Source organism: Canis lupus, chromosome 28, assembly GCF_011100685.1.
Source record: "Canis lupus familiaris isolate Mischka breed German Shepherd chromosome 28, alternate assembly UU_Cfam_GSD_1.0, whole genome shotgun sequence".
Lineage (NCBI taxonomy): Eukaryota > Metazoa > Chordata > Mammalia > Carnivora > Canidae > Canis > Canis lupus.
In genome coordinates this window covers 4120449-4133222 of record NC_049249.1, presented here as the reverse complement: position 1 = coordinate 4133222, position 12774 = coordinate 4120449, and the positions used below count along the sequence as shown (strand labels likewise).

The 12774-nt window shown below is 53.6% G+C and overlaps 1 protein-coding gene and 1 long non-coding RNA gene across 2 annotated transcripts in view; one reads left to right on the top strand and one right to left on the bottom strand.

Moving 5' to 3' along the window:
- Positions 1 to 1822: 1822 nt before the first annotated feature.
- Positions 1823 to 12774, top strand: part of RET (ret proto-oncogene) — a 31113-nt gene continuing 20161 nt past the window's right edge. The window contains 6 exon segments of the mRNA NM_001197099.1: positions 1823 to 1871; positions 5790 to 6056; positions 6854 to 7141; positions 9298 to 9542; positions 10726 to 10921; positions 12216 to 12415. Coding sequence (NP_001184028.1) covers positions 1823 to 1871; positions 5790 to 6056; positions 6854 to 7141; positions 9298 to 9542; positions 10726 to 10921; positions 12216 to 12415 — 1245 coding nt within the window.
- On the bottom strand, positions 8153 to 11320 carry LOC102156875. Its single transcript, XR_005380400.1, has 5 exons — positions 10635 to 11320; positions 10105 to 10145; positions 9488 to 9726; positions 9245 to 9368; positions 8153 to 8730 (listed from the first exon to the last, which is right to left on the bottom strand). It is a non-coding gene; the product is annotated as an uncharacterized LOC102156875 (long non-coding RNA).

Below are 12774 nucleotides of genomic sequence, written 5' to 3'. Positions count from 1 at the left end.
AATGTAGCCATCGGAACCCACCTGGCAGACACTGTGGTGGGTTTGCTTGTGAAGGAGATGTCGGGGGAGGGGGGAGAAGAGGGCCTGGTCAGAGAAGGATAGCACTTGGTCCCTGCTGAATGTGATTTCCACACCTTTTCCCTGTCAGGGTCGGGCAGAGTGGGAGCCGATGGGGTCTCTCTGAACGTGAGCAGTGATGTGAGCCTTGGGCAGGTGTGCCATGAGCGGCATGGGACCCATCATCCTGTGTGAGGAAGGGCCAGCTCCTCACCCCTCAGCATAGTGCTGTGCAGCAGGGGCCACCTGAGCAGCCAGAACCATGGGCTGCAGTATTCAGGCAGAAACGTTAGATGAGGTATGAGGGAGGATCCTGGCACCACGTGGCATTCAGGGATGAAAGGTATGGGTAGGGAAGGCCTTGCAAATCTTGCTGTGTTGACCTACCCAAAGGGCCAGAGAGGCAGTTCTCAGCAGAGGCAGGTCTGAGCCCACAGGCCAGGCAGCCCTTCCTGGCAGAAAGGGCCAGCAGCAAGCCTCCTGGTGGGCTGACTGACTCCAGTGTCTGATGCCCACTGCCACTTTGTTAGCCATTGTACCAAACCCCGAGATTCTTACCTCCCAGCCACAGTGTTCCAAACTGTGAAATGGGGTAGTAAAGGGATCTACACACAGCAGCTGTGAATCTGAAGTATGAGTTCTGTGGAGTACATACCTATGCAAAGGTGAGGCCTGCTTGTACCTGCCCTGTCTGCTCCTCTCCCAGCATGCCCTTCTCTGATTTGCAGCTGGAGAAACTGAGACACAGTGGAGGCTGGCACACTGTGAAAATGAACACCAGTGGCCCATCCCAGGCTCTCCTCATCCACTTGCCAGGAGTGGCTGCATCATTCATGGGGCCCAGTGTAGAATGAAGATCCAGACCCTTTGTTCTAGAATTGTGACGAATTTCAAAACAGTGACATCAGGGCATTAATCCCTTTGGGCCTGCCCAGGCTGTGCCCACCTGAAGCCGGCCCTGCACCCTCCTCCTCAGTTTCCTGCCTTGGACCATGTGTTTTTCCATCTAGAAGTGTCTGTGACATACCGGAGCATTAAGGGAGCTATACCCAGCTACAGGGACCACCTGGGAGGTATTTTAAGTGCATGTAAGTCTGTTTCTGCTCACAATCATTGCCCGACCCACAAACCCCTTTTGGCAGCAATCGCCTGGGCCCCACATGGATCCTGTAGGGCTGGGCTCTGTGAGAGAGAGCAAGCAGGGCCCATTCTCTCCTGGACATGTGGTCTGCATGGGTGGAACTGTACCAGCTCGGGGGTGGGGAGCTCTGGGAGCTGGGATCTCCTGCCTCCTAGCCCCTGTACCACTGTACAGTCAAAGAGGCTCCCCCAGAAGGGAGCCCTGTTCTGGGGCTGCTCCTATCTACCCAGCAGGGTAGGACACTCTGGGTAGAGTATCCCCCTGACCAGACCTGACTGCTGTCCTCCAGCCCCCAGGTGTCACCAGAGCCACCTGAGAAACCCTCCCCACAGTGGCTCCAAGAACAGCCAAGTTTTACTCAGTTCTATTCTGCTGACCAGGGCCAGGAATGTGTGTCCTGAGAGAAGGTGCTGGCAGAGACTGTGTTGCCTCCTCAAGATGTAAGCTCTGTGGATATGCAGAGTCCCCTCGCTGGTCCTCTGGGGGCAAGAGCACAGACCTCACCTCTCTCCCTGGACCAGTCAGGCACACTAAGACACAGGCTCTGGAAGACACAGGCTGCCTGGTCTATGTCCAGTCTTATGGACTGGTAGCACTCCTTGCAGCGCTGAGAATTGAGGCACAATGGCAGCATCTCGGATCATTAAGGGTTGGTTCGTGCCCTTCTGCCAGGGTAGGGGCAGCATTTGTCTGGGCTGACCTCCCTCCTTACCTGGTATTGACCTAGTATTGGTGTCACAAGTCCAGGCTGCCCCTGGCCACCACCCCGTAAGACCACTGGGAGTCAGTCTTTCCTCCTTTTTGTGCCCAGAAATGCCAAGCTGCCCAGAGAGTTGGTGGGTCATTAGGACTGTCTTCCCCTCGAGTTGATATTCTTGACTTGCAGTAAGGCTTAATCACCGCTCAAGGCTTTATAGGGGAGTAAAGCCTGTCCCAGCAGGCAGGGCTACCTCAGTGGGGGCCCAGGCATGGTCAGCTGGGGATCAAGAGCATGGCCGCTGTGGGGGCCCAGGGAGCTGAGTGCGCTGGTGAAGGATGTGCCTCTTTGAAAAGACTGCATTACAAATTCCAGTTCTCTTGCTGTCTTATGTGCATACCCTTGAGCAAATAAACTTTCTTTCTGCCTCATTGTCTGTGTTTGCGAAGCAGTGGTCCTGACACTGTCTGTCTGGAGCTGTGGAGAGATGGAAGGTCAACATGTATGCATGGAGGATTAGCCTTGTCCTGTGTTGCCTCCCAGAGCCATCCAACCAGGTTGTGCTCAGCCTACACTCCACCTTTGAGAGGCAGCAGCAGCCTGCAGGGGGCCAGCATCTTCAGAAGGTTGTGGGGGGAAGAGAGTCATTCTTTCTGTCCGTGGGGCAGTGAATATCACCTTCCCTAACACCCCCTGCCCCAGCCCTCACTTTGAGCTCCTGCTGGATGCTCTGACTTGTGGAACCTTCATGGAATGTTGGATGGCAAGGAAGCCTAGCTGGCTGCTGCTCATGATCCAGTCCCCTGTTGTGGAGCAGCAGTGCTGTGCGTGGCTCTGATTCCCCTTCTGAACCTGCCTTCCAGGACTTGGCCATGCTGGAATGCTGCCATGGGTTGGGAGCCCCTATAATATCAGAGAGACTGGATGGCCCCGCTGAGGAGCACAAGCCAGGAGTCACCCTGCTAGGCAGCACAGAGCAGGCTCTGGCACACTCCTGGTGGGAAGTGGCTGCCAAGCCCCATCTGGGACTCCTCTACCACTGTCCCCTCCCTGTGGGTGGCTCCTCACACACAGGGAGCATTTCTGTCTTTGTCTGAGCCATGACTTGATGAGTCAGTAGGGTCCCCTTTAGGGCTCCACTCTGTGAGGTGTGTGAATGCCTCTCATGGGACATGCAAGCCTCTGGGAAGGATCCTACCTGTGCAGGGACCCTCCAAGGACCTATCAGCCATGGCCCATCACTCAGCTCAGCCTTGTGCTCGTGTCTTCAGCTGCCCTTCAGCAGGAGCAGCAAGAAGCCAGCAGCCATTACAGCTCTCTGAGCTGCCCTCCTGTCCCTGTTATCTGTCAGCCACTGAATCCCAAGGAGGTCAGCCCTGAGTGCATCTGAGAACCTGTGTCCTCTTGGCCAGTGGGGAGGATGTGGGGAGATTCAGGTGGCATTCAAGCTAGCTCCTGCCCATAGTGTCTGCTGGTGAGACCCCAGGGTGGGGGAAGCATGGTCTCAGCACTCCCTCCCCAGTGTGACTTCATGGCGCTCCATAAGTTGCCTCCCCCTTGAATGGCAGCCAATGTGACACTTTGGAGTAGATCCTCCCCCCAAGAAACCTTAGCTCAGAGCACAGGGCAGGCTCCTTGGAGGGCCTCTCTGAACTGCACCCACAGGGACCAAGTAATTCTAGGTCCCACTCCAAGAAGACCTCTCCTAGAGAAGGGCTTTCCAAAGGTCTGAAAGGCCACTCTATGAATGTTGTCGTGCCTCCACCCCACTTCTCTCCATCTCTGTGGTTAGTGTGGGGTTAGTGCCTTTGGCTCTGGCCAGAGCATCTATCTCCCTTCTCTCCCTTTCTCCCTCTCTTCTCTCTCTCCTTCTTTTCCTCGCTTCCTTCTCCCTCTCTCCCTCTCCCTCTTGCTCCTTCCCAGTCCAGGCCTGTCTGGCAGGGAGCAGGTGGGGCCAAATGCACGCTTCCCCCCAAGTTGGTACTCGCAGCCTTGGCTGCCTTTTGAAGTCATCCTGGAAAACATTCCACAGTGCAGGCAGCCTTCCTGTTTGCTTATTGTTTTATCATGTCTGGGGACCTGGAAAGGGCTTACCTGGTGTCTTCACCTGATTCCACTTGGCACTTGATTCCCCATACCCAAATGTGTCCTTGGGGACCCAAGCGGTGCTGGGAGTGTCCTCTGTTGGTGCAAACTGGCCTGGCTGCTAACCCCAACAGCTATGAGAAGAGTGGGGTCTAGGTAGAAACAAGTTTATTGAAAAGATAAATTGGCTACACGAGAGCAAATCCACAAGTAGTTCTAATGTTTGCATTGTGTATTGGGTACTTTCTATGCATTATAGAGTATTTGCAGGGTTTTAGTGGTTTTCAAGCATTGTTCGTCTATTTATCCTAATTGGAAATTCTATTTTTAAAAACCTTTTAATATGAGAAATGTTGAACTTACACAAAGTCAGCAGAGTAGTGAGGTCCTACATGAGCTAACCCAGCAAGGCCATGGTCAACATCCTCTCCCTTGAGGCAACCATGGCTCTCTCTACCCACAGTCCCTTGGTGATCGGGTTTTTAGGGAAAATGTACCTGAGTTGAAATGCACAACTCTTAGCTGTACATTGTCAGCTAAGACCCACACTGCTATCAGGACGTGGGACCTACATTCCCCAGAATGTTCCTTCCTGCCCTTTCCAGCCCTTTGCCTCCTCCCACCCCTAAAAGGTAGACAGTCTACTTTCTGTTACCTAAAATTAGTTAGAATCATGCCATGTGTATTCTTTTGTGCCTGGCTTCTTCTCTTTGGCATGATGTCTTACAGATCTTTCCAGGTTGTTGTGTGTATCAGTAGTTCACCTTTTTTTATTGCTGCATAGGATTCCGTGGTGTGAAAACTACACTTTGCATATCCACTGACCTGCTGAAGGGCATCTGGGCTGTTGCCAGTTCTTGACTGTGTGAATAACCCTGCCATTTGTGAATAGGTCATTTAATGGACATATGTTTTCATTTCTCTTGGATAAATTCAGTGGGATTTCTGGGTCAAACGGTAGGAGTGTTTAACTTTAGATAAAGATTTGTTTCTCTTATAAAGCGCCCGGGTCCAGGGACACCTAGGTGGCCCAGTTGATCAAGTGTCTGGCTCTTGGTTTTGGCTCAGGTTATGATCTCATAGGTGATGAGATCAAGCCCGACTACAGGCTCCAAGCACAGTGGGGAAAACTGCTTGAAGATTCTCTCTCTGCCCCTCCCCCAATATGCATACACTTGCATGTGCACGCTATCTCTCTAAAATAAATAAACCTTATAAATGAATGAATGAATAAGGTGTCCTGGTTCATTTTAGGTGACTGTTGCCTGCCCTGCTTGTCTGGCATCCTCGTGTACACTTGAAAACCTTGGGTTCAGGTGATTTGGTGAGAAACCAGGGTAAACTCCCAGCTTTTATCAAACTTGGGTAATTGAGAATGATTTTATAGTGGTTTTATACTGCCTCCTCCTCTCTTTATCTATTTTACAGCAATCCACTTGCAGCTTGTGTTTAGCTACACAGATAGTTGTGTGTTGATGTTAGGATTATAGGTAAGAAAGTCCTATGAAGATCAGAATTTTATTTATTTCTGTATTTATGTATGAAAGTCTTTAATTCTATAAATTCTGGAGGCTGAGATCTCTTTCTTATAATTTCAGAATGAGGAGACTCCTAACTTACACACAGTTTTGCTTATAAACTATTACTTATGCTAGATTGGAATTTTAGTTAGTAAAACTTTTGGTCCATAGAGAACCTTTTATCAAAGTGTGAACTAAAGCTGCTAGAGAGTGCTGGTCTGCCTGGGAGGTCTGCTCTGGATATTGTCATCACCACTCCCTCCCTCACATGCTTCCCTGCTTTCTGCAGCTCCACTGGGACTCTACTTCTCCAGGGATGCTTATTGGGAGAAGCTGTATGTGGACCAGCCATCTGGCATGCCCCTGCTCTATGTCCATGCCCTGCGGGACATCCCCGAGGAGGTGCCTAGCTTCCGCCTAGGCCAGCACCTTTACGGCATCGCCTACCGTGCAAGGCTGCATGAGAACGACTGGATCCGCATCGAGGAGGACACAGGCCTTCTCTACCTTAACCGGAGCCTGGATCACAGCACCTGGGAGAAGCTCAGCATCCGCAGTAAGGGAGCTGCCTGACCCCACCCTGTCTTCTTCTCTCACAGCCCACATCACACCCACACTGAGGCTCGGGAAGGTGGCTCCTGTGTGATCCCTGCTGTGTAAGAGTGAAGGGTGAGGTGCAAACATAGGGGAGTGGCCGCTACCCTGGGGCTGAGAGAGAGGACCCAGGAAGAGTCCTTATCACTCTAGCAGAGATCCAGACCTTGTTGGAGAAAGAGCCTCCATGATGGAGTTTGCTGGAAATTCCCCCCTCCAGGTGCTGGGAAAGTCTGTCCTCTGTCTATGGGTGTGTCTCTGCAGTGGCGCCGATGAGGAAAGCCCTTGGGGAGGGTTGGGGAGGGTGAAGACCCCCCCACCCATGCAGTACATGTGCACCATGCAAAGTAGAAACCAGCCTGGCAAAGCTCTCCACCTGCTATTAGACCCAGGACTCAGGGCACCCCTCTGAGGGGGCAATGATGCAGTAGAGGCTGGTGGGGAGAAATAGGAGGAATAGTAGACCCCAGTGCTCAGAGCACCTGAGGGAGTGGTATTTGAGCTGAACCTGAATGACAAGAGAGGCAGGCCTGTGAGGCACCCTAGGCAGAGGGAGCAGAACCATGGGACCATGAGCAGAGACAGGCATCCTGGTCTAGGGCAGCTCAGGGCAGGCAGGAGGTGGCCAGGCAGCGTAGAGAGCCCAGTGGAGCCCTGTGGACAAGGGTGAGGACTGGACTTTCCACCAGCCCTGGAGCTCCTGCCCCCTCCCCTGCTGGTATGGTGATGCCCCACCAGGCCTGACTTCTCTGTCTACAGATGGCGGCTTCCCTGTGCTCACCATCTACGTCCAGGTCTTCCTGTCATCTGCATCCCTGCGTGAGGGCGAGTGCCAGTGGCCAGGCTGTGCCCGTGTGTACTTCTCCTTCATTAACACCTCCTTCCCAGCTTGTGGTTCCCTCAAACCCCGGGAGCTCTGCTTCCCTGAGACTGGTGTCTCCTTCCGCATTCGAGAGAACAGGCCTCCCGGCACCTTCCACCAATTCCGTCTGCTGCCCATGCAGTTCCTCTGCCCCAACATCAGCGTGTCCTACAAGCTCCTAGAAGGTGAGTGCTGACCTCGCAGAGTGACCCTTGGTGCTGCTGTATGCCAGGTATGGCACCACCAGCTCTTGACAGCCATCTGGTGTACTCTGCACCACCACACCACCCTTTCATTTAATATCCCAGAAATATTTCTTGTGTGCCTGTCATGAACCAAGTACCGTTCTAAGGGCTAAAGATGTGACCGTGAACAAAATAAGTCACAATCTTGCCTCCCTAGAGCCTCCATTACCCCTGGGAAGTGGAGGCCATGCTCATGCCAAGGCAATGGAGGTGATCTCTGGAACATGCTAGTTGGGAAGTAAACTTCCAGGAATGTGGAGTGGTGGAGACTGTGGTCCTCTGTGCCCTGGCTGGGAAAGGGAGCACTGGAGCCAAGGTGGGAGGGTACCAGGGAAGCTGTGCTAGCCCCTTTGATCGCTGTGGTGGGGCCACTGTGTGGCTGGACTGGGGAGAGTAGAGGCACATGAAGATACAGAAGTTCCTGAGGATTTCCCCTTGAGGGACTGGGGAGTCATGGAAGGCTTATAGGGGGTGGCACTGACAAGACCTGACTTACCCCTAAAGGATTATTCCAGCTGCTATGCTAGGAATGATTCGATATGGGCAGGGGAGGGTGGAAGCAGGGTTACTACCTGAGAAATCCCTAAGCAACAGAATGAAGACTGGAAGAAGGGTGGAAGCCACAGAGCAGCGAGAAGCAGGTGGCTTCTGGGCATGTTTTGAAGGAAGATCCAGCATGATTCCTTGATGAGTTGGATGTGGGTGTTAAGGGAAAGAGGGGAGTCAGTGTGGTTCCAGGATTCCACCTGAGCAGCTGCAAGGGTAGCCAACTTGGCCACAAGATGGCCCTGGGGAGGCTGGCCAAGGTGAGAGCAGGCGGTAGATCCCCAGGGAGTTGAGAGAAGCCACCTGAACAGATCCATGACAGGAGGCACCATCGAAATATCCAAAGCAAGAAGGTGGGACACAGAAGGCACACTGCTAGTTAGGGGGACGTGGATTCACACCAGGTTTAATTGCATACACACGGCAATGATGTTAAAGCAGATCTCAGTAAGGTAAGGAAAGGAGCCAGCCACTCCCCCAGCCTCCTTCCATTTGCCCTGCAGCTGGGCTAAATGTCTTTGTGCAAGGTTGTCAGCCACACATCAGGTTTAGCAGGCTGCCCTTCCTCATGAAGATTACATAATTAAATTTTGTTGAGCATGTGTTTTGTAACCATAAACAACAGAGAGAAACATATGATAAGCATTTCCCAGGTGTAATTCATATATAATATGTGGCTCTGACGTGAGGGACCGAGGGATGCTTGTTCTCCCATGCAGTGGAGCTGACGTAACCCTCCATGCTTGGCTGTGAGGGTGGTCAGTGTGGACCTTCAAGCCCTCAGCATTTCCCCCTTTTTCCTGAAGGATGAGTTATTCCTGAAGGATGAATTTCAGGACAGGCTTGGGTTGAAGAGTGTGCTATCATGACTGGTCCTCCCCTCACCAGGTTGTGGGAAGATACACGAATCACTGACCATATGGCAATGCCTAGTGAGAGGAGCAGGCATGCTCCTTCATCTATCCTGTCTTCTGGTGAGGAAACTGAGGCACAGAGAGGCGGAACAACCAGTCGGGGATCACACAGCCAGGAGGTGTAAAGTGGGGGTACAAAGAAGGCAATTGGAAGTATTTGTGTGTTAACTTCCAGTCACACACTAAAAGTCCACCATGTTTGTTTTCAGATGGTGGAATAGTGGCTTTATTTCTCTTGTTCTCTAAAATGAGCACATACTAGTTCCGTAATTTAAAAATCTCCTGTTTTTTTTTTCAAAAGCCAGCCAGTGCTAGGAGCTGTATGTCTGGGCCCACAGCCTGGTTGAGCTAGTGTTCCCCCTCCCCCATCAGTATGGAGGTGGGGAAACTGGCAGGCACAGGAAAGCTCATTAGTGCACAGCATCACTGCATACAGGTGCTTGGAGCTCTGTGCCCCTCCCCTAATCTGGAGCCCCGGAGGAGGAGCTCAGGGCAGGGCTGGCATGGTCCCCAACCTGGACCCGCAGAGCCCCCCTCCCCTGCGGCCACTCCTGGCGGGCCCAGAAAAAGACAGCTAGCTCACCCTGATTCCTGGAGGGAAGTCATGTTGGGGTTCCTGGTCTGCTTGGTGTGTAGGTGAGAATCTGCCCTTCCGTTGCGCCCCGGACAGCCTGGAGGTGAGCACACGCTGGGCCCTGGACCGTGAGCTGCGGGAGAAGTATGAGCTGGTGGCCGCGTGCACCGTGCGCGTCGGTGCGCGTAAAGAGGAGGTGGTGATGGTGCCCTTCCCCGTGACCGTGTATGACGAGGACGACTCGGCGCCCACCTTCCTCGGGGGCTTCGACACTGCCAGCGCCGTGGTGGAGTTCAAGAGGAAGGAGGTGCCTGTCTGCCACGCCTGTGCTTGTGTCTTGTCTGTCGTCCATCTGTGGGGTATCTGCCACTCCGTCCACCATTTATTCTTGATCCGTTCAGGTGTCCGTCTCGCCATCGCCACGTGGCTGACCATCCTTCCAGATATGTGTCTTTCATTTGTCGGCCCAGGGCTTTCTTGGGGCTTTCTGCCTGTCTCGAGGGTAGCAGAGGAGAGGGGAGGTCAGCCCAGCTGCCTATGACGAGTGTCCGGGGACCCTGGATGCCTAGCATGTGCCTGACCAGGCTGTCAAGGCCAAGCGCTTGCGTCAGGTACCGGGGCGCACCTGTGCCGCTGCCGGTAGGCACAGCGGTGCTACCCGCGGCGGGGAGAGGACAGTTGCCCAGGAGGGCACTCCCTTCCACGGCTGTCAGCCCTCACTGGAGGTCTGAGATCTCCCAGCACGGCTCCGCCCACCTCGGCCTGCCCGGGCGCTGGTCCTCACTGGTGGAGCGTGACTGCCACCTGCTGGGCCTTGGGCGTCCTGCAGCCGGCCGGCGAGGGGCACAATGGGAGATGGGTGTTCTTACCTGCCTCTCCACGCACCCCGGGTGCTGGTTTGGTGGATGGGCTGGCGGGAGGAAAGCACAGCTCATTGGTAAAGACCCCATAAGCTTGAAAGGGCTTGCCTTGGGGTGACAACAGAGTCTAGTTAGCAGTGAAAGCAAATATGCCCTGTGACTGCTCTGAACTTTTCTTGTGATCCCCTCCAGCCTGGTATATGGAAGGTATTTGGAAGAGAACATTCTGGTGTACACCGGGGCTTGACTCTGGTTCTGCCAACTATCTCAATGTGACAGAGAGCTAACCCCACCCTGGGTGGCCTGGCTTACTGTTCTCCTAAGGGACCTGGTAAAGCCTGTCAGCAGAGCACCTGGACATCTGCTTTAAAAGTCTCTTCCTACCGGAAGTCTGTAGATGCCTATCACACCTGTTGCACAGGTGAGGCACAGTGGCCTAGGGATGGTGACTGGGCCAGACTTGCAAGGGACCCCACGGGAACTCTAACACAGGTCAGTCTGTTGTTAGAGTTGGCTCTGATTACATACGCTTGGCCCACCTGTGGGGCATGTGCCCTTCTGAAGTCTCAGGCTCCAGGGTCTCTGAGGGGTCCCTCTCACCAGCTCTGACTGGCATCCTGTTGTCTGCAGGGCACTGTGGTGGCCACAATACATGTCTTTGACGCGGACGTGGTACCAGCATCTGGGGAGCTCCTGAGGCGATACACAAGTACACTACTCCCTGGGGATGCCTGGGCCCTCCAGACATTTCGTGTGGAACACTCACCCAACGAGACCTTGGTCCAGGCCAACGGCAGCTTTGTGCGGGCAACTGTGCATGACTACAGTAAGAGGGGCCAGGCATGGCCTGGCTGGGCCCCCTAGGGAACTGGCAGTCCACTCTTCCAACAGCACCCTACACACACAGACACTTGTCCTGGCCCTCTGAGCCCCAGGCTACAGATCCTTCCACCCTACCCAGCCCTTCATTGTCTCTACTGGGCTCATCTTGGCCACATTGGTGGGTTTTTACAGGCTTTCTTCTCTCCTTGAGCTGCCTCCTGGCAGATGGACTTCCCCATGCTGACTGTGCCAGGGCTCACTGCCCACTACAAACATATACATCATTGCCTGAGGCCTTCCTCTGGCCTCTGCTTTGTGGGCCCCCAAGGTGCCTAAGTGCTTGGGGATTATTTCTCCCTTGTCCCCATAGCTCTCTACTAGTAGGTTAGTATATAATGGCAGCTCTGTGTGCTTGAGTCAGAGGATTCCACAAAGATTGTCCTATCTGGTTTCTGGAATGTACCACAGAACTAAGCTCCAGGGGTGCATGGTGCTCACCTGCAGGTTGGGGCACCTTCATCAGCTGCCTTGCCTCCTCCACCCTGCTGCCCATATTTTTCTAGAATCACCTTCCAAATACCCAACTTGCACTTGAATCCTTGTTTTGAGATCTGCTTCTGAGGGATCCCAGAATCGCTGGTACCATTACCCCTTTGTGCCTGGACCTATCCTGTTTGTTTCTCATCCTCTCCACCCCCATTGAGCCTTTGAAAGTCTCCTGCCCTGTACAAGGGAAGATGTTATCCCTGCCCAGGCTCACTCATTGTATACAGCATGTGTACGAAAACCTCCCCGCCCCTATCCTTCTGTCTCTGCAAAACTAGGACCATAGCCATGGCATATAGCAGGTGCAGAAACGTGCAGGCTCCAGGCTCTGGAGGAATGGAGGCCAGTATAGTCTTCCCGGGGCCTCAGTGGTGGTAGATCTTTATCTTGTGTATGCCTATACCCCACACATACATACTCCATGTATACATGCACACATGTAGACCCTATACACAACACACACAGACACCCCACCACACATGTACCTACATACCATACTTATGTACAGGTTACCTCCCAGCTATGAAGGGTTCTCTTGGCTTCCAGCTCAGCACAGGGCCAACATTTAAACAGTGGTTCTAACTTAACACCACCTGCCAAGTCTGTTATCCACACAGCATAAGTGTGAAAGTCTGTTTGCACACATGGGTGTGCATGCCAGGCATGTGGCTGGGAGGAGGCCCGCAGTGGCATGGAGCAGTGGTCCTAGGCCTGCAGCAATTAGGGAGTCATCAGTGTGCTCCCACCCACAGGGCTGGTTCTCAACCGGAGCCTCCCCATCTCGGAGAGCCGCTCCCTGCAGCTGGCCGTTCTGGTCAATGACTCGGACTTCCAGGGTCCCGGGGAGGGCATCCTCTTGCTCCACTTCAACGTGACGGTGCTGCCTGTCAGCCTGCACTTACCCAGCGCCTACACCTTCACTGTGAGCAGACGGGCCCGCCGCTTTGCCCAGGTGAGCCTGCAGCCCGATGCCTGGCCTGGGAAGAGGCCTGCAGGGGCAGAGGACCCCCAATGGGAGGGCACTCTGTTTAACAGATTGCAAGCAGGGCTGGGGTTGAGAGATCCTCCTTCCCTGGAGTGAGTACACAGAGTGGCCCAGGGGGAGCCATGGGCACAGGTCTGGGGAAGCTGGACCATGGCGGAGTTGGTAGAGTCCTGGGCAGGGGTGGTGGTCACCAGGGGTCTCCTTTTTGCCCTCTTCCATTCTTATCTTTAAAACGTGTTTTGTCCTAACATAAGAGCAATGCCAGCTAGATCTACATATGGTAGACTTAAATCTTCCTGGTAAATTATTAACCAGAAAGTGGTTTG